The 20810-nt window shown below is 41.6% G+C and overlaps 1 protein-coding gene and 1 non-coding gene across 3 annotated transcripts in view; one reads left to right on the plus strand and one right to left on the minus strand.

Moving 5' to 3' along the window:
- LOC110068861 (fibrillin-1-like) overlaps nucleotides 1–20810 on the minus strand; it is a 74776-nt gene that overhangs the window by 34910 nt on the left and 19056 nt on the right. For both annotated transcript variants that reach the window (XM_089296200.1, XM_089296198.1), the window contains 24 exons: nucleotides 20280–20405; nucleotides 19976–20098; nucleotides 18272–18430; nucleotides 17595–17648; nucleotides 17143–17280; nucleotides 16226–16351; nucleotides 15723–15845; nucleotides 14915–15061; nucleotides 13863–13913; nucleotides 12958–13083; nucleotides 12368–12517; nucleotides 11853–11930; nucleotides 9121–9243; nucleotides 8324–8452; nucleotides 7492–7611; nucleotides 5789–5911; nucleotides 4970–5092; nucleotides 3853–3981; nucleotides 2948–3073; nucleotides 2303–2425; nucleotides 1728–1850; nucleotides 1416–1541; nucleotides 762–884; nucleotides 187–309 (listed from right to left, as the gene is read on the minus strand). In XM_089296200.1, the coding sequence (XP_089152326.1) occupies nucleotides 187–309; nucleotides 762–884; nucleotides 1416–1541; nucleotides 1728–1850; nucleotides 2303–2425; nucleotides 2948–3073; nucleotides 3853–3981; nucleotides 4970–5092; nucleotides 5789–5911; nucleotides 7492–7611; nucleotides 8324–8452; nucleotides 9121–9243; nucleotides 11853–11930; nucleotides 12368–12517; nucleotides 12958–13083; nucleotides 13863–13913; nucleotides 14915–15061; nucleotides 15723–15845; nucleotides 16226–16351; nucleotides 17143–17280; nucleotides 17595–17648; nucleotides 18272–18430; nucleotides 19976–20098; nucleotides 20280–20405 (2892 nt within the window). The remainder of the gene's footprint in view (nucleotides 1–186; nucleotides 310–761; nucleotides 885–1415; nucleotides 1542–1727; nucleotides 1851–2302; nucleotides 2426–2947; nucleotides 3074–3852; nucleotides 3982–4969; nucleotides 5093–5788; nucleotides 5912–7491; nucleotides 7612–8323; nucleotides 8453–9120; nucleotides 9244–11852; nucleotides 11931–12367; nucleotides 12518–12957; nucleotides 13084–13862; nucleotides 13914–14914; nucleotides 15062–15722; nucleotides 15846–16225; nucleotides 16352–17142; nucleotides 17281–17594; nucleotides 17649–18271; nucleotides 18431–19975; nucleotides 20099–20279; nucleotides 20406–20810) is intronic.
- On the plus strand, nucleotides 15140–15213 carry Trnas-uga (transfer RNA serine (anticodon UGA)). The gene has a single exon. It is a non-coding gene; the product is annotated as a tRNA-Ser (tRNA).

The following is a 20810-nucleotide window of genomic DNA, read 5'->3' on the forward strand; positions in this document are numbered from 1 at the left end:
AAATAACTATAGTAAATGACAGATTTCTCTATCTTTTCATATACCTCAACTTGTGAAATCCCTACCCTTTTATATACCTGAAGCCTGAAAAAGATTCCCCTTTCGGGTTGAGCCTACCCGTACTGGCCATTACAGGGAGTATCGCCCCCCGCCCCCCTTCCGTATGCAACAGTGTAAATCAGTTACCAATGCATCCTGTGCCTTCGGGATTAGGAATGAAGTCGCCGTCACATTCACAGCGGTATGTACCCATCTCGTTCACGCACCGACCGTTGATGCACATCCCAGTCACGGAACATTCATCGATATCTGGCGACAAATAAATAAGGATGAAACAATAGAGCAGTTTTCACCCTGGTCAATCACAAAGGACACAGACAATACAGTGAACCAATTAAAACTCGAAGTAATGGACCTTTTCGGCGATACGGCGGCCATTTTGAATTCTATTGTTTCAAATAGCTATTATGGGATGCTCAGGGGACAAATAAGTGTATTTGACATGCAGCTGAAGCGAAGCGCGGGAAAACCTGTGCGAGCGAGTCACAATTGGTTTCTGTTTTACTTCTGATTGGATGAAAAAGTGGCGGGAATTTTTTAAGCCAATCGTGTAGCGTAGTTGATGCAAAACCAATTACTTTTACACATTCAAATGAAAACAGCTTTAAAGCAATTTCGCACATAGAGATTAACGCAGAGAGAGTGCGTTATGTTAGTGTAATTTCAGAATTAGAACCACAGAAGGTGGCCCCTTCTCATACCTGTACAGTTTGTTCCTTGTTTATCCAGTTGAAAGCCGTCATCGCAAATGCAACGAAACATTCCCGGCATGTTTTCACAACGGCCATGTTTACACAAGGGAAACATTTGACACTCGTCAATATCTGCAGAGAGAGGAATGAAGAAGAATTCGGTGAACTCGGCAACCTCATGCACACATGCAGATACTCTGTGGGGGGGGGGGGGCACCTCTCTAAGGTGGAAATCACTCTAGGGCAGGCAATTCTCAAAAGCGGAAATCTCTGCAGGGTGAACACCTATCTTACACGAACACTTCTCTGAGAGGGACATCTCTCTAAAACAGAAACGTCTATAAAGTTCTAAAGGAGGAAACCTCCCTAGAGTAGGAAGCCTCCGTGTCGGAAATCTGACTATCATGAAAACTTCTCCAAAGTGGGCCTTTTTCTGAGGTACACCGAAACCTCCAATAGGCGAAAACATATCTCAAGCAAATTCATCTCTATGTCTAACATCTCTGACATACGACATCTGACATATGACATCTGATATACGACATACGACATCTGGCATCTGACATATGGCATCTCTGACAGGTGGTCTTGGGAGTGTCCAGTTTAAAGGGATGCTGACCTTAAGGAAACTACAGAACAATCTGTTAAGAAGTAAAGTCTTACCGACACAACTCTTTTTATCTTCAGCTGGTATGTAGCCAATCTCACACTCGCATTCATAAGAGCCAGCCTTGTTGGTACACTGTCCGTGTTCGCAGAGACTGTCCTCATTAAGACACTCGTCTATATCTAAAAACCAACAAACAAATCTTACGGGCACATCTTTAGAACATTATTGACCAAAATGCAAGAAAAACATATATCGCAATACAAAATCAATTGACTAACACAACGACACAAAATTTCAGTGCGTACGTTATTAACATTTAAAGAGAATAAGAATTTTCCAATAAAAACAATACTGACATAACTTACCATTACAGATTATGCCATCTCCTGTGTAACCTGGCTCACAAACACAGCTGAAAGAGCCTGGGATGTTGACACACGTGGCATTATAGTGACACTGGGCAGCGCCTGTAGTACATTCGTCGATATCTGAACAGTGAGGTACGAGAACATTATCAAAAGGCTGCGTTGCAGATTGCCACATATGAAAATTGTTGCTATACACGTCAAGCTTTGAAGTTGAAACCTTAAACGAAATGTATAGAAAAACACAACACAGTAATACAAAGCAATGCTGCACAATACAAAGTAACACACCACAGCACAACGTAACGCAAAACAACACAACGAAACGTAATAGAGCCGTGACAACGTAACTTAACGCTATGCGACGCAAGCTAACACAACACAAAACAAAACAAACACACACAACGCCGTTCAACGCCCTTATTGATACACAACGTTCATCATAGCATAATTTTGACAATATTACTTTCAGTAACCACCATAAATATAATTAACAACCAAAAATAACAGCAATAACCTTAGCAGCTTAAACAATAAAGTAGACGAATGACTTCTCATATGTTGTATGTACTCACCGATGCACTCATTATCGCTTCCAGCGAATCCCGGTTTACAAGTGCAAAGGAAGCTGCCTATGGTGTTGGTACAGTAAGCATTTCCACCGCACTGGGCCAGGTCTATTTCACACTCATCCACATCTAAAGAGAAACAATCAGATCGCTTAAGAACAGAGTACACCGCAAAACCCTCTAAAGCAGAACCTGAGAACAGAAGCAAGGTCTTCGGAGTTCGTTCCGACGATCGCGACGGCGCCACGAAAAAACTTCGGCGATTGAACGGTAGAGTTCGTGGGAACCGGCAAATGCTCACGAAAGGGTGCCGCATACTGTATTTAACTTCAGACTCCGTGTTATCGACGAACGAACTCGAAAGCACGTCGGGAATTTCATGACCGTTCGCGAAGCAGACGAATGAACACGAATATGACGTCATGGATTCAGCACGTGAAAACAACAAACGAACACAAATTGAAGTCAGCGATTCATCGTTAGTCCATGTTACCGACAAACGAACACAAAAAGACGTCGGAATTCATCGCAATCCCTACTTACAGACGAATGAACACGAATATGACGTAGGTGATTCACGAAACACGAAACGACATAGGTATGGCTGTCGGTCTAACGCTAATTGTCACGTATGGGACAGTAATGGCTTACCAATACAGGCAGTTGTTCCTTTGGCCAGGACGTATCCAACACCACACAGACACTCAAACGAGCCAGGAGTGTTACGACATACGCCATTACTACACAATTGAGGATCATTTTGACATTCGTCTACATCTGGAAAAGAATAAAGTATACTTTCTTTTACGATGAAAGCATAGTTTTCAATCATTGCTCATGGCCAAATCACCGTTATGTTATGTTAGCTAGAAAAAATTGGGAGAAAGATGTACAGTTTTTTTTAAAAGATATTTGGCTGGATAAATTAGTACTGAAAATGCCGCGTAGGGTAAAGTAAATGTATCAAATACGGAAACATTCTGTGATTCATCCCCGCACTCAGTCACTTTTTCAAGGAGGAGAAGCACAACGACACTGAGATGTTGTAGTCAGATCAAGCGTGGTTAATAGAGGGAACTGGTTAGGAAACCTGGCAAAATCTTTGCTGTACGTATGTTTTTGTCGGCTATTATGGGGTTTACCCTGCACAAAACCTGGAAAAATACAAAAGGTGGTTATGTGTGCCCATACAATTAACCAATAGAAGCATTTCAATTTTGTAATTCATGCATAGTCAATGAGCATAAAGTAAGATGTGCAGGATCAAGAACCTTACCACACAAATCTTAGCCTGTTTGTTTGCTTCTTCGATGTTTACCGTATTTAACCATTTCCCTCTATTAACTATGGGTCAAGCAGCCTAAAACAGTTTTTCACAGAAACCTTCCCAGGCTTTTTAGAGAACCGTCTTAAGAGACTATGCTAGGAAACGGGAGCACTCCACAAACATTTGCTTAATAGTCACAAAAAGCAGTTGGTATTTGCGGCCTATGTTTAACCTGTCCCATAACGCCATACACCAAATATCACGTGACGCGTGACGTGTGAACACATACCAATGCAGGATCTCCGGTCGACCGATGAATCGTACCCAGCCCCACACGTGCAGTAGTAGCCGCCTTCAGAGTTGGTGCAAGTGTTTCCAGATCCGCAGATGTCCGAGCTGAGCAAGCACTCGTCTATATCTGTGAAGAGAGTATCTCTCTAACTTAAATATCATTTAATTGCCAGGGTTAATACTCCAAACGAGTAGATTTTAGCCCTTAGAGCTCTAATAGCAATCACAAGCTAACTTCTCCAAAATAGATTTAAAGAGTTAGAAATACAGGTCTTAAGGATAGCGAAAGTGATAAACGAGGGAAATATATATTGTACATATATAAAATGTAGTTCCCCACGCTAGAACGATAAGAAAAGTGTTCAGACCAGAAAGAAGAATCTACATGTTGAACCCAGAAACCAAAGTGTTAGCGACAGTAATCATGCAAAGATTAGTGTCAAACGCTAAGATGATGATTTACCAAGTCCTGTCGGGTTACTTTGTCTAATTGCTTTGAAAGAAAAACTACAGAAAAGACAAAAGAGTAATGGACACAAATAAACAAAAAAAAAAATGTGAAACTGCTTTAGCTTGAATTGGGACTATTTAACAATTATTCCATGAAACCGCGTTGGATATGAAGTGATAAATAACCAACGAGCGCGTAGCGCGAGTTGGTTATGATCACTTCATATCCAACAAGGTCGAATGGAATAATTGTTTTAGTATATTCTTAATCGGGTTTTTGCCGCCGATTTTTATTTCAACAATTTTACAGAGCGGAAAATTTTTAAACTTGGCGCACTGTTTTCCATATAAGGTAAAACTCCGACTAATGGCTCATAGTCGGAGTTTTTGAGCCAATCAGAGAGCTAGAAATGCAATAGTCGGAGCTGAGAATATACTAATTGCTGATAGTTCACTACTTCTGCATTAAATCTATGTGACTAAATTATAATTTCAACTGAAGAGAAGCAACTTTCAAACTCGTCTGCAGTGTCACGTTTAGTTCCAAGAAGTTTCCTTGGCCAGACACAACTTTGTATTAAAAAACGCTGATTAAACCCTACAGACGATTGTAAAAGCATTCCCGTTTAAAGGTAGTATACTAGACCATTGTGCATGTGTCCTACCTCCACACGTGCGCCCATCAGGTTGCAGAGTGAAGCCTGCTCTACACTCACACGCGAAACTTCCGAGAGTGTTATTACACACTTCTTGACAGTTACCATTGTCCAGTTCACATTCGTCGATATCTGTCATGAAATCACAATAACTTCATTGGCAGAAATGATAGTTACCACCTATTAATTAATATCTGATCATAAGAAATTAATCTTGTACCGAGAGACCTCAGGATAACATCTCATAGGGGAATATGTTAACAAATATTCTTAACATTGACGCACTTCTTGACCCAAAAAGCCATGACTTTCATCCGTTTTGCCACAGCTATCAAATGTATTCCTGCACCGCCTTCCCTTCCCAATGTTGAGTAGCCTCTTCCAGGCTCTCAGTGAGTTGGAGCGCATCGCGAAAACGGCGCGCGAAAAAATGAAAAAAAAAAAAAAACGCGGCGAGACGTTTTTTTATTTTTTCCCGCGCTGTTTTTCGTGCTGCGCCCCAACTAACTGAACTCCTGGAAGAGGCTAAATGTTGAGCTTTCAAAGATATAGCACAGACAGTACTCATCTACAAATGATTCAACACTGAAAGGAGTAAGTGAGACATAAAAAAACATTTGCACGCCACATTGTTAAAGTTTAAGGGTAAAGTGTCGCTATAGTGTCAATGTTTAGTAAGCATTCCCACGCCTTCAGTTTTTATTTCCTTTATAATCCCTTTTGCGAGTCGTCACGAATCGCTTGTCACGGTCAGTGGGGAGAGACGAAGCGTAACTCAAACAACAACACATTATCACCTGATAAGAAAAATTGTATTGTGATACTGACCGACACAGTCTTTCATGTCCTCCGTGACCACGAAACCAGGGTTACACGAACACTGATAACCTCCACCATAGTTTTGACAAACGCCATGAAGACACCTGCTTGGATCAGAACACTCATTTTTGTCTGGAAAAAAGAAAATTAAAGAGTACGTGGATAAGTAGCGACTTACTAGTTGTGTCTAGTTGTGCCTAGTTGCGTCAAGTTGTGTCTAGTTGTGTCTAGTTGTGTTTAGTTATGTCTAGTTTGTGTCTAGTTTATGTCTAATTGTGTCTAGTTTGTGTCTAGTTTGTGTCTAGTTTGTGTCTAGTTGTGTCTAGTTGTGTCTACTTTGTGTCTAGTTTGTGTCTAGTTGTGTCTACTTTGTGTCTAGTTTGTGTCTAGTTTGTGTCTAGTTGTGTCTAGCTGTGTCTACTTTGTGTCTAGTTTGTGTCTAGTTGTGTTTAGTTGTGTCTACTTTGTGTCTAGTTTGTGCCTAGTTTGTGTCTAGTTGTATTTAGTTGTGTCTACTTTGTGTCTAGTTTGTGCCTAGTTTGTCTAGTTGTATTTAGTTGTGTCTACTTTGTGTCTAGTTCGTGCCTAATTTGTGTCTAGTTGTGTCTAGTTTGTGTCTAGTTGTATTTAGTTGTGTCTAGTTTGTGTCTAGTTTGTGTCTAGTCTGTGTCTAGTTGCATTAAGTTGTGCCTAGTTGTGTTTAGTTGTGTCTAGTTTGTGTCTAGTTGTCTTTAGTTTTGTCTAGTTTGTGTCTAGTTGTGTCTAGTTTGTGTCTAGGTTGTGTCTAGCTTGTGTCTAGTTGTGTTTAGTTGTGTCTAGTTTGTGTCTAGTTTGTGCCTAGTTGTGTTTAGTTGTGTCTAGTTTGTGTCTAGTTTGTGTCTAGTTAACAATTAGACCCGTAGCCCGCAAGGGCCACGGGTCAATAGCCCATGAGGCGAAGCCGAATGGGCTATTGACCTGTGGCCCTTGAGGGCGAAGGGTCTAATTGTTTTAGTATCACCCAACTAGTCGGACAGAAAAGGTAATAATAAAGTCAGCAATAAAACGAAAGAAAGCGTCACGCTCGATGACGCCAATTTCGCTACTCGATGACTATTACTAAGAGCCCCCTAGTAGCGTAGCCAATCGAAATGCAGGATTTGCATTAGTCCACTAGTTGGGTGATACTTATTGTGTTTAGTTGTGTCTAGTTGTGTCTAGTTGTGTCTACTTGGTGTCTAGTTTGTGTCTAGTTGTGTTTAGTTGTGTCTAGTTTGTGTCTAGTTGTGTCTAGTTTGTGTCTAGTTTGTGTCTAGTTTGTGTCTAGTTGTGTCTAGTTTGTGTCTAGTTGTGTTTAGTTGTGTCTAGTTTGTGTCTAGATGTGTTTAGTTGTGTCTAGTTGTGTCTAGTTGGGTCTAGTTTAAAGTTGTGTCGACTAGTTGTGTCAAATTGCATCTAACTGTGTCTAGTAGTGTCTAGTGGTGTCTAATGTTGGAGGAATCTCTCTGTTAACTACTCGAGCTTTCCGTTAGTTAGTTTTGCCTCACCTTCTGATCATTTTAACTTACGTAGCAGGTCGATGCTATCTCCTTTACCCTCCCCACCCCCTCCCAAAACTTCGCTCAAGTGACAATTTGGGGAAGTTGTCTTGATGTGCTACCACTTTATCAGAATCACTATTAAAACACAAGAAAATCTGTAAGGAGCGTTGGTGTTTTGAGATTGCTACTAACCTTCACAAGTGACGCCATCCTTCATGAGCTCCATGCCGTTTGGACAAATACACTTGTAGCTTCCCACAGTGTTCACACATGTGCCATCTGCACACGGATTATTCTCACATTCGTCGGTGTCTGAAAGAAAAATAAACAGTTTTCCTCAACATTGGGGTCGATTAAAACGAATGACATTTCAAAGAAAAGACCACTCCTTCGCACTGTCGATATGCCATAGAGAAAGCGCCTTGCTAAAGAGCCGGAGCATTATCAAAAAGAATAGCTTTCCAACATAGCATCTTCTTTCGCAAGTAATTCCTCCTGATGAACGAACTACTTCACAACAGAACCCATTTTCCTGTTTCTCTTGATTCTCCTTAAGAGAATCCACCCAAGAAAAAAAACCTATGTGCTGTATACTACCTCCATCAGAGATTTCTGCACGACCAAGAAGAGCAGAGTCCGAGATAACCCCGTCGACCAAGGAGAATCCACTCCTCTTCAAGAGACCCCTACACAGGAGAACTCTATCCCCAGATAACAGTCTTCTTGCAAAAAATGTGGCAGAATTGGAAAGAATTGGAATTCTGTGGTATGGCTTTTGGGTCATTATTTAAGGAACGGCACTTTACAAATTTACTACTGTTATCACGTTAAAATCTATTACAGGGTGTCCTACGTACTATTTATCTTATTTATTCATGTCACATTCAGGGCTGTAGTCAGTATGAGGCAACCAAGACACTCGCCTCAGTCATTTAGTTTCGTGATCCCAGGGTAGTGTTTAAATGTACTCATCATAAACACCCCATATACCTAGGAAGAGAATTTAACCATTTTGTTCACTCACCCACACAGACCTCCATCATCATGGGAGCATTCTCAAATCCTGTGAAGCAGTCACATCGGAAACTGCCAGCAATATTGGTGCAGGTACCATTACCACACAAGTCGGACGAGATACGACATTCATCAATATCTGAAAAAAAAAAAGACTCTTAAGCATAATTGTTGGTTGAGGCGGACAGGAGTATTGCTTCTGAACCCCATGGATGAGATGTTAGTCCATCGCAGGGTTACCCCACTAGTATTCTGTCAGGGTTCAGGGTGCTCAAGGCAGTTAACTGGTCTTAATTATACTCCTGAGTCAAAAACACAACGCAGCGAGTCCGGCCAGGGCTAGAACCCAGACTGTTCGATCCAGAACCCAGCGCACTAACTATTAGGCCAGCGCGCTCTAAATTATAAATCTTTGTACATTTCTTTGCCGTCCTCTGCAAATTGATCGCTGGCATTACGTATTTAATTTGAGCTGGCTTTCAGACGTTCCGAAGTTCTGCGCAGATTGAGGTCATTAGTTACGAAATTCGAAGGTAAAATATAAATCCCTTTTTGGCTAGGCGTCGCCTCTGGCGTCGCCGTCGTCATTGCTCAAGGTCTCCAGCACCTGAAGCACAACAACAGTAAAAAAGGGGATCGACTTTTGCTAGGTGAATTACAGCCTGATTAAGACTCTGAATGCTCCATGGACTAAAGCTCTATGGGCAATCGTTCTCGCAAAAACCCTTCCCACAAGAAAGACTTGATGCCTTTCTCCACGATAAGATATGGAAGCTTGAGAGTCATGACACGTTTTTTATTGGCTACCTAAGCAGTCCTTTCCTGCGTCATCCAGAGCATATCCTTGTTTGCATTCACATTGGAATCCTCCCTGTGCGTTGACGCATTGCCCGTTGTTACAGATGCCCTGCATTACACACTCGTTTATATCTAAAAGAAAAATCAACATGTAAGCGATGTAAGAATCACATACATTCACTAAGAACTAGATCGAGCAACTCTGGATGAACATTTTTTATGCGAGTCTTTGCTGGAAATGTTAATCGTTAGAAACGACGAAGATGAATGCAATCGACTTTGTTGTTTTTATGCTGTACAAGGTGGTTCTAAATGTGGAGTCTGTCAATAAAAGTCTATACACACACTAAAGTCCGAACTTTGGAATGTAAACTTTGGGCAAGATGAGAACCGACCTTACGGATCCTAGGTTGAAATACAGACAAGACAAGGAAGGTCGCTATTTTCTTATCTACGCTAACACATTACTTTTTGTCGTTGATTAACGTTTTTTTCTTGATGTAAAACGGCCCCACGATGCGATAGGAACATCTAAGGTAGATTTAAAGGAAAGACCCTAACGCAAAAGACACAGTATCGGTACCATATGCGTCAGAACTTAATAGTTTTTATTATAAATATGATAAGTAGTAGTGCTACAGTGGAACCTCGATTTGACGAACCTCTATTTAACGAAGTCCTCGATATAACGAACGATAGTCTATGTCCCGGCCAAAGTTACAGTAAAATGTATGGAATAGAAGCACGATATAACGAACCTCGATATAATTCTTCGATGTAACGAACATAATCCGGAAGCCCAAACGTAAAATCTACCTCGATATAACGAATTACAATGTCAACACGCGACAAAAGATAAACGCTGAACAGATCAACAGTCGACAAATCCTTGTAATCCTTATGGTAAAGAGACAGTAACCTTTCAGTCAACGGCTTATTATATGTCATAGACATTGGCACTATAGTATTTCGACATCAGTTAACTTCTGCTCTATCTTCTTTGTCTCTTATTAGTTCTATTAACTTCTTCACTTTCGATGGCTTCTTGTGATAAAACGAATACGTAGCCCGTTTCCTTGTTTACATAGACAATTTTCTGTACTGAACCTCTATGTTGCAACATTTTTAAATCGCTACTCTAAAAGTGTCGTACTTTTGTAAACAAAAGCTGCGCATCTACTCAAAAGAGAAAATAATTGATACTGATAGCCACCATGCTAAATGAATTGCATCTCAAAACGCGGCACTTCTGGGTGACGAAAACTACATTAAATTGCGTGACAGAAGTCACCTGTGTTACGAATCAATCATTAACTATGACCTCGATATAACGAACATTTTGGTCGTTTGCCCTCAAATTCGTTATATCAAGGTTTTCGATATAACGAACCCTCGATTTAACGAACAAATTTGGCCGGTCCCCAGCGACTTCGGTAAATCGAGGTTTCACTGTAGTTTTAGTGCTAGTATTAGTATTAGCATTAGCATTAGCATTAGCATTAGCATTAGCATTAGCAAATTAGCATTAGCATTAGCATTAGCATTAGTATAAGTTGTATTAGTAGAAATAGTGCTCGTGGTAGATTACTTTTAATTTGTACCTTTTATATCTAGGTTAGACACGGCTCGATGTAAGAACATATTTTACATGAATTTGATAACGTGTATAAATAAAGCTTATGATGATGATGATGCTGAAGAAGAGGAAGAAGACGAAAATGAAGACGAAGACGAGGACGAGGACGAGGACGGGGAAGACGAAGACGGAGGAGGAGGGAGGAGGAGGAGGGAGGAGGAGGAGCAGGAGGAGGAGGAAGGAGGAGGAGGAGGGAGGAGGAGGAGGAGGGAGGAGGGAGGAGGAGGAGGGAGGAGGGAGGAGGAGGAGGGAGGAGGAGGAGGAGGGAGGAGGGAGGAGGGAGGAGGAGGAGGAGGGAGGAGGGAGGAGGAGGAGGAGGAGGGAGGAGGGAGGAGGAGGAGGGAGGAGGAGGAGGAGGGAGGAGGGAGGAGGAGGAGGGAGGAGGGAGGAGGAGGAGGGAGGAGGGAGGAGGAGGAGGGAGGAGGAGGAGGAGGGAGGAGGAGGAGGAGGGAGGAGGAGGAGGAGGGAGGAGGGAGGAGGAGGAGGGAGGAGGAAGAGGAGGAGGGAGGAGGGAGGAGGAGGAGGAGGGAGGAGGGAGGAGGAGGAGGGAGGAGGAGGGAGGAGGAGGGAGGAGGAGGAGGGAGGAGGAGGAGGGAGGAGGGAGGAGGAGGAGGGAGGAGGGAGGAGGAGGAGGAAGGAGGGAGGAGGAGGAGGGAGGAGGGAGGAGGGAGGAGGAGGAGGGAGGAGGGAGGAGGAGGAGGGAGGAGGGAGGAGGAGGAGGGAGGAGGAGGGAGGAGGAGGGAGGAGGAGGAGGAGGGAGGAGGGAGGAGGAGGAGGAGGGAGGAGGAGGAGGAGGGAGGAGGAGGAGGAGGAGGGAGGAGGAGGAGGAGGGAGGAGGAGGAGGAGGAGGGAGGAGGGAGGAGGAGGAGGAGGGAGGAGGAGGAGGAGGAGGAGGAGGAGGAGGAGATTGGGTTACCGTGCTAATCGAGAGACTTAAAATATAGCATTACTAAATTGTCATGTAGTCAGGTGATCAGGATAAAGGTGTGCGTGCTATGATTTGAGAATATGTTATTTCGTTGTTTTAAAAACATGTCACTGATTGCTGGCTTTAATCCACGCTTACATTAAATATTACTACTTCCAGACAGAAAAAAATACAAACCTTGAACTCGTGGTCCGGTCAAAGTTTCCACAATCTTGAATCCCTTCTTTCGATTGCCGCAAAGGGCTTCAAATTCGTCTAAATGAAACAACAAACAACATACAATAATACACTACCATATCGTTGACATTTCTTTTTACAAACTGCATTAGTCGAGATCAAGCGGCAATCTCCAGCCTTAAAAATGGAAGTATTTTCTCTTGAAAGCAATTGTGCTTGGTGAAAGCTATTTTAAATTCACCATTTCCCACTATCTCTCGCCAGATGGAGCGGACAAACTCTTCAAGGTGGGGTAGTTAAGGCAAAACATCACAAATTGTAAATTGTTGTAGTCTGCGGGCAACCTCTCCTTTGAGTCACACGCGTGGTCGGCGAAGAGCGAGTCCGTGAGCAATTCGTTCCTGCGGGTAGGAGTCTGGTTAAGAGGCGCCAAACGTGAGCCTGCTCGCAGGCTCAGGCTAAAATTGCTGGAAAAGAGTGACTTAAAACTGATTGGAATTTTCTGTTGGTGTTACCTGTGTTTTCCAGCGGACATTCCTGGCACGGATTACCCCAGCCGCCGCCTACCACGGAGCAACAGCAGTCGACTTTCTTGTAGCGTCCGCCGTAAGGTTTGTCGCAGCCACTAGAGGTCACAGAACCATAGCAGACGTCTTCACGAAGATCTAAATTAGCAACAACAGAAATTTGTTTAAAGTTGCGTCCCCTATATAGAGACCGTTTTCAATCAAGTGGCCAGCAACCAATACCAAGCGATTTTATTGAAACAGACGAAAGTGTTTCCATAAGAAAAGAGTTTAACTCTTAATAGAGGTAAAAACGACAGAAAAGCCCTCATCGGGCCTTTGATTACTGGCCGCCTAATAGGGGTGGCCGTTTAATAGGTGGCCGCTTAAGAGAAGTTCGACTGTAGATGGGTTATTAACCAAGCGTAAGGTCAAGATGGCCTGACATTGGCCAAGTTCGTTTCTTTTATTTTTTATTTTTTGGCGGGGGGGGGGGGGGGGAGGGGGGATGGGGGCATCTTTATAGACCGACACGGAGTTGATTGGTCTATAAACATAAAACGAAAGAACGAGAACATCTTGAGAGTTCGTTAACTTACCCACACAGTTTCGTTGTGTCGCGTCCAAAGTGAGGCCTTCTGAACATTCACAGGCAAAACTGCCAAGAGTGTTACGACAAATCCCATTGTTGCACAAGCCAGGAAACTGAGTACACTCGTCAATATCTGACAAGAAATCACCACAACGTAACTTTATATTTAACAATTAGAATTTTCGCTAACGATTTCTATCGCGTGATAGTTGACCAGGGCGCATATAGATCTACAAGTCGTTCAAAACTTTATCAAAATTCTCTTCACAGACACTTCGAAACGCGAAGAAGCAGCCGCCATTTTGATGGCACACGCACGTTGCTAGGCCCCCACTATCTACAACAAATTAGATAGTGAGTGGCGCAGCCAATCAGAGAACGGCATTCGTGATAGAACGCTAGCACATTTATACTAATGCTTGTTACATAGAGGTCTCGGTTGGTCACATAGTGACTATTTTTCAGGTTTACTTAAAATATTCGTATTTTATTCAGTATCAACAGACCAAATTATGAGCTGCGGAAGTTTGGCTGTCAAGACCCTTGAAAGGAAAGAATTGTGACTCGATTGGGAAAAAAAAGAGAGGAAAAAAGAGTTATCTTCTCTTAAATTTAAAAATCAACTGAAAGCATTTAAGCTTTTATCTTCACGGTTTTCGTAAGAAAAACGAGTTAGGTGCTTTTGTTGAATAACCTAAGATACGTTTAATAAGTGCGAACTTTGACGAAGAACAAATTTTTGGTAAATTGCCGTGGAAGAGGCAACGACACGAGTTGTTAAAATTTGCTTCGTCTGCAAGGTGCACGTAACATTAAGTTACCTAGCAACGGTTCTTAAGAGATCCCCAAGCCCATCTTATTCTCTTTAGTAAGGGATTTCTTTTTTTGTTTCTGAGTAATCAGTTTTGTTACCTGTGCATCGGGGCTCGTCCTGAATGGCATATCCTATAGCACAACGTTCATCTTAAAAAAAATTAGAAATCACGTTAATCAGTAAATAAAGTCTCCTTTTTAGCACTTTGTAGCCGCATCTTATGACTGTTGTAAAACTTCAAACAAAGAGACTTTCATCGAACCAAACACAACAAACCAAAATGATGCCATGTGTAAATAAGAGGATCAGGATAGCGGAGCTGAAATCTCAGTTATCGGGTAAGTTTTCGGTGGTTTCTCAGCTATCAGAAGGTCTGGATGAGGATTCTGGAACTTCAGTTACTAGTCCGGCACATTTTCGGCGATTTCTCAGCTATCGGTAAAAATTTCAACTCACTTCTCAACGATCAGTGAATTTGGCAGATCTCAGATCTCAGATCTTAGCTATCAGTTAAGAAAACGCGTCATGACTGACCTTGTTCTTACTAATTTTCGCACGTACACTTAATTAGCGAAAATTCGGGAGCTGTATCTCCCGAGTATTTATTTTCGCAAATCCAGGAAAAAAGCTATGCTCAAGTAGATTTAATTTTGCGGTTTTCCATTACTTTAATCTCCTAAACCCTGATTAGAGGACCCAATTCTCTACAAGAAGCCTACAAATGAACAATTTGATTTTGTACTGAAGAGGTTTTGGCAAATTTGCAAGCTGAAGATATCAGTGAATCGAAAGAGGAGTGCTAACTAGTTGAAAACAAGACCATAAGGACTATAGTTTCAAGGACAGAAAATGAACTGTTACCAACGAGCCCGGGACTCAGAACATTTGAAATGTATGAATTGTTTTCTTCCGTAATCTGGTGTGAAATTTCGCGTGTTTAATTTTCGTGCCCTATTTATTTCGTGAGAACATATTTTCGCGATTTTTTTCCGAAACGCAAAATTTAGTAAGAATAAGGTAGTCAGCTGACAGTTAAACGGGTTAAACCCTCAACTAAGAACTCGAAGAATTAGCAACAATTGCAAACAAACAAAGAACAACAAAGAAAATGTATGTCACACTATGCTACAAAGAAAGTCACGCAACTTACCTCCTTTTCTTGGAGGGCATTCATCACAAGGGCTTCCCCAACCCTTCCCCACAGTGTTACAACAAATTTGCAAAGGGACGTCGCCATTGATCGATTCCTCACAACGGTTGTTGGTGATTTTTGTCCAGCATTGCGCTGTTCTTATATCTGGAAGTCAACAATGTGAACAGAACGTAAATAAGGCAATGTGGGGCATCCAAGCTCGGTCCCAGGACACTCCTTCGGAGTCAGCGTGGCCGAGTGGTTAGGGCGCCGGACTTGAAATCCGGATGTCGCGGGTTCAAGTCCCGCTCTGACCACTAAGCTGGAACTGTTTGTCAGTAGACCCTAGTTCAACTCCTCGGCCACGTTTGTAAATAGCCATCTGGCCTGCCTTCTGCCAGTTGGGTTTTTAACCATGTTATGTTCATTTGCATAATTTGTTTCATCATTTGTTTTCATTAGCCCTGAAAAGCCCCATTAGCGGAGCGGTCGATTAAGATATTTATTTAGTCATTTTATTTTTACTCTTCCATTTAATCGTGGCAAGGAAAAAGCGCCTGGGAGATGATATGAAATTTTTGTCGACTACGATCACCGAAGTCGAATCGAGCACAGGACAAACTTAGTGATGATCGGGGATTTGCACAATAAGAGAGACTCCATGAAATAGAAATTTGTCTGATAGTTGAATTTTGCCACTCAGCTTAGAATTTAGAACTAATGATAGTAAGAAGTTAATAACTCACAGGCGGAAATAACTTTTCAGAAATGCCGAGCTGAATGAGTCAATGCCCTAATTTTGCTGTGTTAATTTTTTTTAAGTTACCTTTACAAATCCTGCCTGATGTGTCGAGTTTGTAATTTGGGGGACACTGACAACGGAAATTCCCAGGGGAGTTTATGCAAGTTCCGTCGATACATTGCCCCTCAAAGGCACATTCATCAATGTCTGCAAGAGAACGAGAAACATGTCAGAACTAAAATTTGTATTCTTCTGTGATTAATTACTGAACAGACGCATAGCAACATGGAATATATTTGTGTAGTATCATAAAGAAACAAAATATACTAAAAAGCTTGTTTATTTAAAAATCTTGCAACATAGGAACAAAAAATGTTAATGGCGTCATCTATACGTCGATCTTGCGATTGATCATAAGTAAGAACCAATAAAAATGCGAGATTAATTCGACGTATTGATATTACATAATTGTTAATAAATAACAAGACGGAGACTGGGCCAGGGTAGCCCGAGAGGCGGTTGTTATATATAGTAAGAAAGGACTGCGAAGTCAAGAGAATTCAAATTATGAATAATCAACGTATTACCTTGGCAGATTCTTGATGTTTTATTTAGTTGGAAGCCTTTTGGACAATCACAGGAGAAAGCTCCTGGTATGTTTTGACAGATTCCACCTTGACAGAGGCGAGGGTCCTCTCTGCATTCATCAATATCTACCAAACACAAAAAGGATTGAAAATAAGTGTGACTGTTTTTTCCACTTGTTTCATAGACATGTTATTTACTGAGCGGGAGATCAGCATTGGGAAAAGCTATGGGCCACTAAGCTCGATTGCAGACTTAAAGAAAAATATAAATCCAGCTAGTAGCAGGAAAAGGGATTTAAACTAACAAGTTCTAGCTCCATACCAGCCACTAACCATGCTGCCTTTTAGAAGCTTTTTTAAAGCTAATTCCAAGAAAAAGTCAAAATCTATCAACAAGTTCTGATTATAACAGATTAATGATAGTCTGAATTATCTCCGTTCTTGTGTGATATTCGCTTGTAGCAAATATATATCAGAAACTCATATCTATTTGCTATCAGGTTAATGCTACCCATCCAAGGTTCTCTCCACCTAACCTTCTAAGTTTCGACAAAATTTGCTATTGCCAATCTATAAGCCTTGTTGGAGAGAGGCCTGTGAGAGAAAAGTGGATTACCCAACGACGCAAAACGAACATCTTGATTCCAGCACGTTGAGCACCAGGCTTCAGTGCCTCCAGCTTCTTGTCGGCCTGTCTGTTTATCTACCTGTCTGTCTTCCTGTCGGCCGGTCGCTTACCTTCTGTCTCCTGTCTGTCTGTCTGTCTGCGTGTCTGTCTGTCTGTCTGTCTCTCTGGCTGGCTGCCTGATTGCCTGTTCTGTCCGTCTGTCTGTCTGTCGTCAGCCTGTTTTCCAACGGGTCTGTCCGAAAGAACACTGAAGGCTGAAACAAAATCTAACGACGCGAACCTATCTTACCGTTGCACAGTTTCTTAGTGACATCACTCCTGAATCCTGCATTACAAACACAGATGTAATCCTTCATGGTGTTTTGACATTGTCCATTTGTGCACACGTCCTTCTTCATCCCAGCGTTATTCACACATTCATCCACATCTGAAGAAATGGCACAATTATCAAAATACGGTTAGTTTTCTCGGCTAGAAAAGAAAAATACGTTTTCTGCAGTTTACACCGCCACTGATACCCGTTTAGACTGCAAGACAGTTTCGTCGTTGTGTTATCGTAGTATCTGCGCAGCGGTACGCAAAGAATGGAAATCTTCTTGTAGTATATTCCTACTGAAAAACGTTGGTTACCCTTTCCAAGTTTTTTAAAGAGTATAAGTAAGTGAGATTCTGTCTCATATGCAGTTATCAAGACACACATCACTCTGACTGCCTGGTAATTAGTTACCAGTCTTTCCCTACCTTCTCCACCGCAGGTCATCCCAGGTCCCTTACAGCAGACTCGATTGTATCTCGCTGAGGGAAAAAAGCACCACTATCAATGCATGCTAACTATCGCTTCACATGTAAAGGCTGATTGTGCCATACGACAACAAAATTGTTCTCTTTGGCTTCTTTCATTATGCTAATCTTTTTTTCAATTAACATATCAAACACGAAAGACCCTGTTTGACCACATTTCCGAACACCGAGAAGAGAGTTGAAAATACGACGCGTAGCAGAATGATTTTGGCGAAATTTGAGCGAGTGATGTGGTCAAACACTGTCTATCGTGTTTGATATATCTTCTCAATCGAAACTAAAACTAAGGAGAAAACGGAGAAACGAAATCGTACGAAAATATATGCTAATTAAGATCAGATATCCAAAAACCGTCACGGTCATGATTTCCTTTATTCAAACTTGATGAATAATTAACGAGTTTAGGAGTAAAATCACAATAAATTAAATTACAATACTTAGAGAGGAAGCCACAGCAGCCTTAGGTAGTTTTTATGCAGGTCCTCTGTCTTGGTCGGGTGATGCCAGATGCCAGAAAGCACCGGGGCTTAACTTGCCTGCCTGTAACATGGGGCTACTACAGTAGAACTATCGCTACTCCTCCTGAATGAAGAGACGAACAGCTCATTATAGCCTACCCGTGCCCTTGAGTGGACAAGGAGTACAAGGATCGTCCCATCCCCTCTGGCCTCCATTCTCCATTCCACAACAGCACTGCGATAATGTTAAAAATCTCATTAGCGGCTCTGAACATCTGCTTCCCTCCACCTTCGCGTAGCAGCGACCAAGTGTTGTATCTGGAGAATGAAACACGAAATTCCAAAATTTCAAAGGAACTCACTCAGTCACGGCGTTTTGAGTTATTTTGGCCTTGAATAAAATTACCTGTAAATTGAAGAAAACCTGAAGATAGCTGTTTACTAAGATGGAAAAACATGAAAGAGATAATAATAAACCATAAAGGGCCGAGGATGGTTAAGGATGAAGAAGATTATTAGGGATTACAAACGACGAACCTGAGAAATTTTGGCTAAACTTTTCAAGATGCGCAAAAAAAGTGACGTAGCTTAATTGAAAGTGAAAATTACCATCTTTCTTTCTCCGCTTCCACAAGGAATAAACAATATCACATTGTCGATCTTAGCAGTATGCAGGACGCGCGTTACATATGAACCTAGCAATGGCCTAACTGGCCGTGAGTTTTCCTGTAGTTGAGTGGTTATATCATTGAACTTGTGAAAGGAGGCTTATATATAAGTTCGACTCCCCTTCTTTGTCTCAAGCTCATGACAAAAGAACTTGCATCTTTCTCGTTAAATTGTTACTTATAATCAGACGATTTTACTATTCAATTACACTCCACTTAAGGTCATTCCGCTGAAATAGAACCTGCACTGAGATTTTTGTGAAACCTTGCCTATCGATTGTTTATATCATGGGAACTTAAATTTTGAAATAAAAATGACGGGTCCCCATGTTCGTTTAGGAGCAAAAGCACCTTGTTTATACCCATAAAAATCCTTATAATAGCACCATGACTGTAGTTACGATTACTTGCTAAATTCACGTTTCCGACGATTGCTTTTTGTTCTACACTGAGAATCGTTCCATATTTATTTTACACAGAGAAATTTATTGCTCAATTCAAAACAACAGAAAAAAATGATAGGTCACCATACTCGTTTGCGAAAAAATGACGATTTACCTCTATGGCGAGGTCCAGCTGTAAAGAAAACGCCGCCATTTTTTAATGCGCGCGCGCTAATCACGCGTGAAATTATGCGCAGTAGGGATGCGAAATGCATTACTGGGGAATGACCTAAAGATACACCCCTAAAAATATCTACCTAGTAGAAAGAATACGAAATACAGTCGAACCTCCCGTAAGCGACCACCTAAAATGTCAAGCCTAGGTGGTCGCTTACGGGAGGTGGTCGCCACTTACGAGAGTTAAGTCCAAATAGACTGTTTTCGATATATTAAAATTCAGCTTGGCAGTGAGGCTTAGAGGACACAAACAAAGGGAATTGAATGACATGTTTATTCATTTCTTTTCTTTGTGTTCTCTAGGCCGCACTATCAAGCTGAATTTTGATATGTCGAAAGTGACCTATTGAATCAAGTGGTCGCTCACGGGAGGTTAAAAACAAAAGAAAATTTCAAACTTTTAGCTCTAAAAGTGGTCGCGGTTGCTTACAAGAGGTTTCAAATATAGTGATTTGACTCGAAAACTTTTGGTATTTTGAAAAACTGGTCGCTGAGGAGAGGTGGTCGCAAACGGAGGTTTGACTGTAGATATAGGTAGATGTGAGAAACCAACAGCAGAAGACCTGCGATCTTACCTAGACAAGCCTTGCCATCTGAACTTGGAGTGAATCCACGGTCACAAACACATTTAAAGGTTCCTGGCTCGTTCATACAACGACCGTTTTTGCATATATTATCTTGTTTACACTCATCGATATCTATAAATATAACAGTTAACACTCTACTTAAATTGACCTCATAATTAATTACTTAGTTACAGGGATATTCAATTACAAGACTATAATGTGACATTGTGATTAAATTTCCACGCAATATAGCATAATTTAGCAAGCATTTTAAAACCATGATAAAGAAGGACGTTTCTCGCCATATACGGACCTTTACAAACGTTTTGATCCACTGTGCCCTCGAATCCTTTGTTACAGGTACAGCGGTATGATCCACGAGTGTTCTGGCATGCGCCGTTCTCACAGCGTCCTGGAAGAAGCCGGCATTCGTCTATGTCTGTAGAAACAAAATGATTAGTTTGTGAAAAACTCTTGCACGGCGAAGGTGATATGCTTCTGCTTGAAGTTGATATAGCTGAATTAACCGCCGTATCGAACCTAATTTGGAGAAACTGACGTTTCTAAAAGTTACTCTTAATCAGGGCAAAAAAATGTACGTATCTGTAAAAAGCAGAGTTTACGTCCTTATGATGTAAACAAAGGCGTGTTTAATTATTTCGTTCAAATTGAACAAGGAACAGACGTGCAATGAAGTGCTAAAAATCGCTCACTTTTAAAGGAAATATTGCTGTCAGATCAATAATATTGAAATAAAGTTGACAGTTACTTGTGATAATACATTGTTCGTGGCTAGCCTTACGCAGCTCGTTTCATCCCGGCCAAGGGACTCATCAGAGATCTT

The sequence above is a fragment of the Orbicella faveolata genome, unplaced genomic scaffold (genome assembly GCF_042242905.1).
Source record: "Orbicella faveolata isolate gen_17 unplaced genomic scaffold, um_ofav_v1 contig_26, whole genome shotgun sequence".
Taxonomy (NCBI): Eukaryota; Metazoa; Cnidaria; class Anthozoa; order Scleractinia; family Merulinidae; genus Orbicella; species Orbicella faveolata.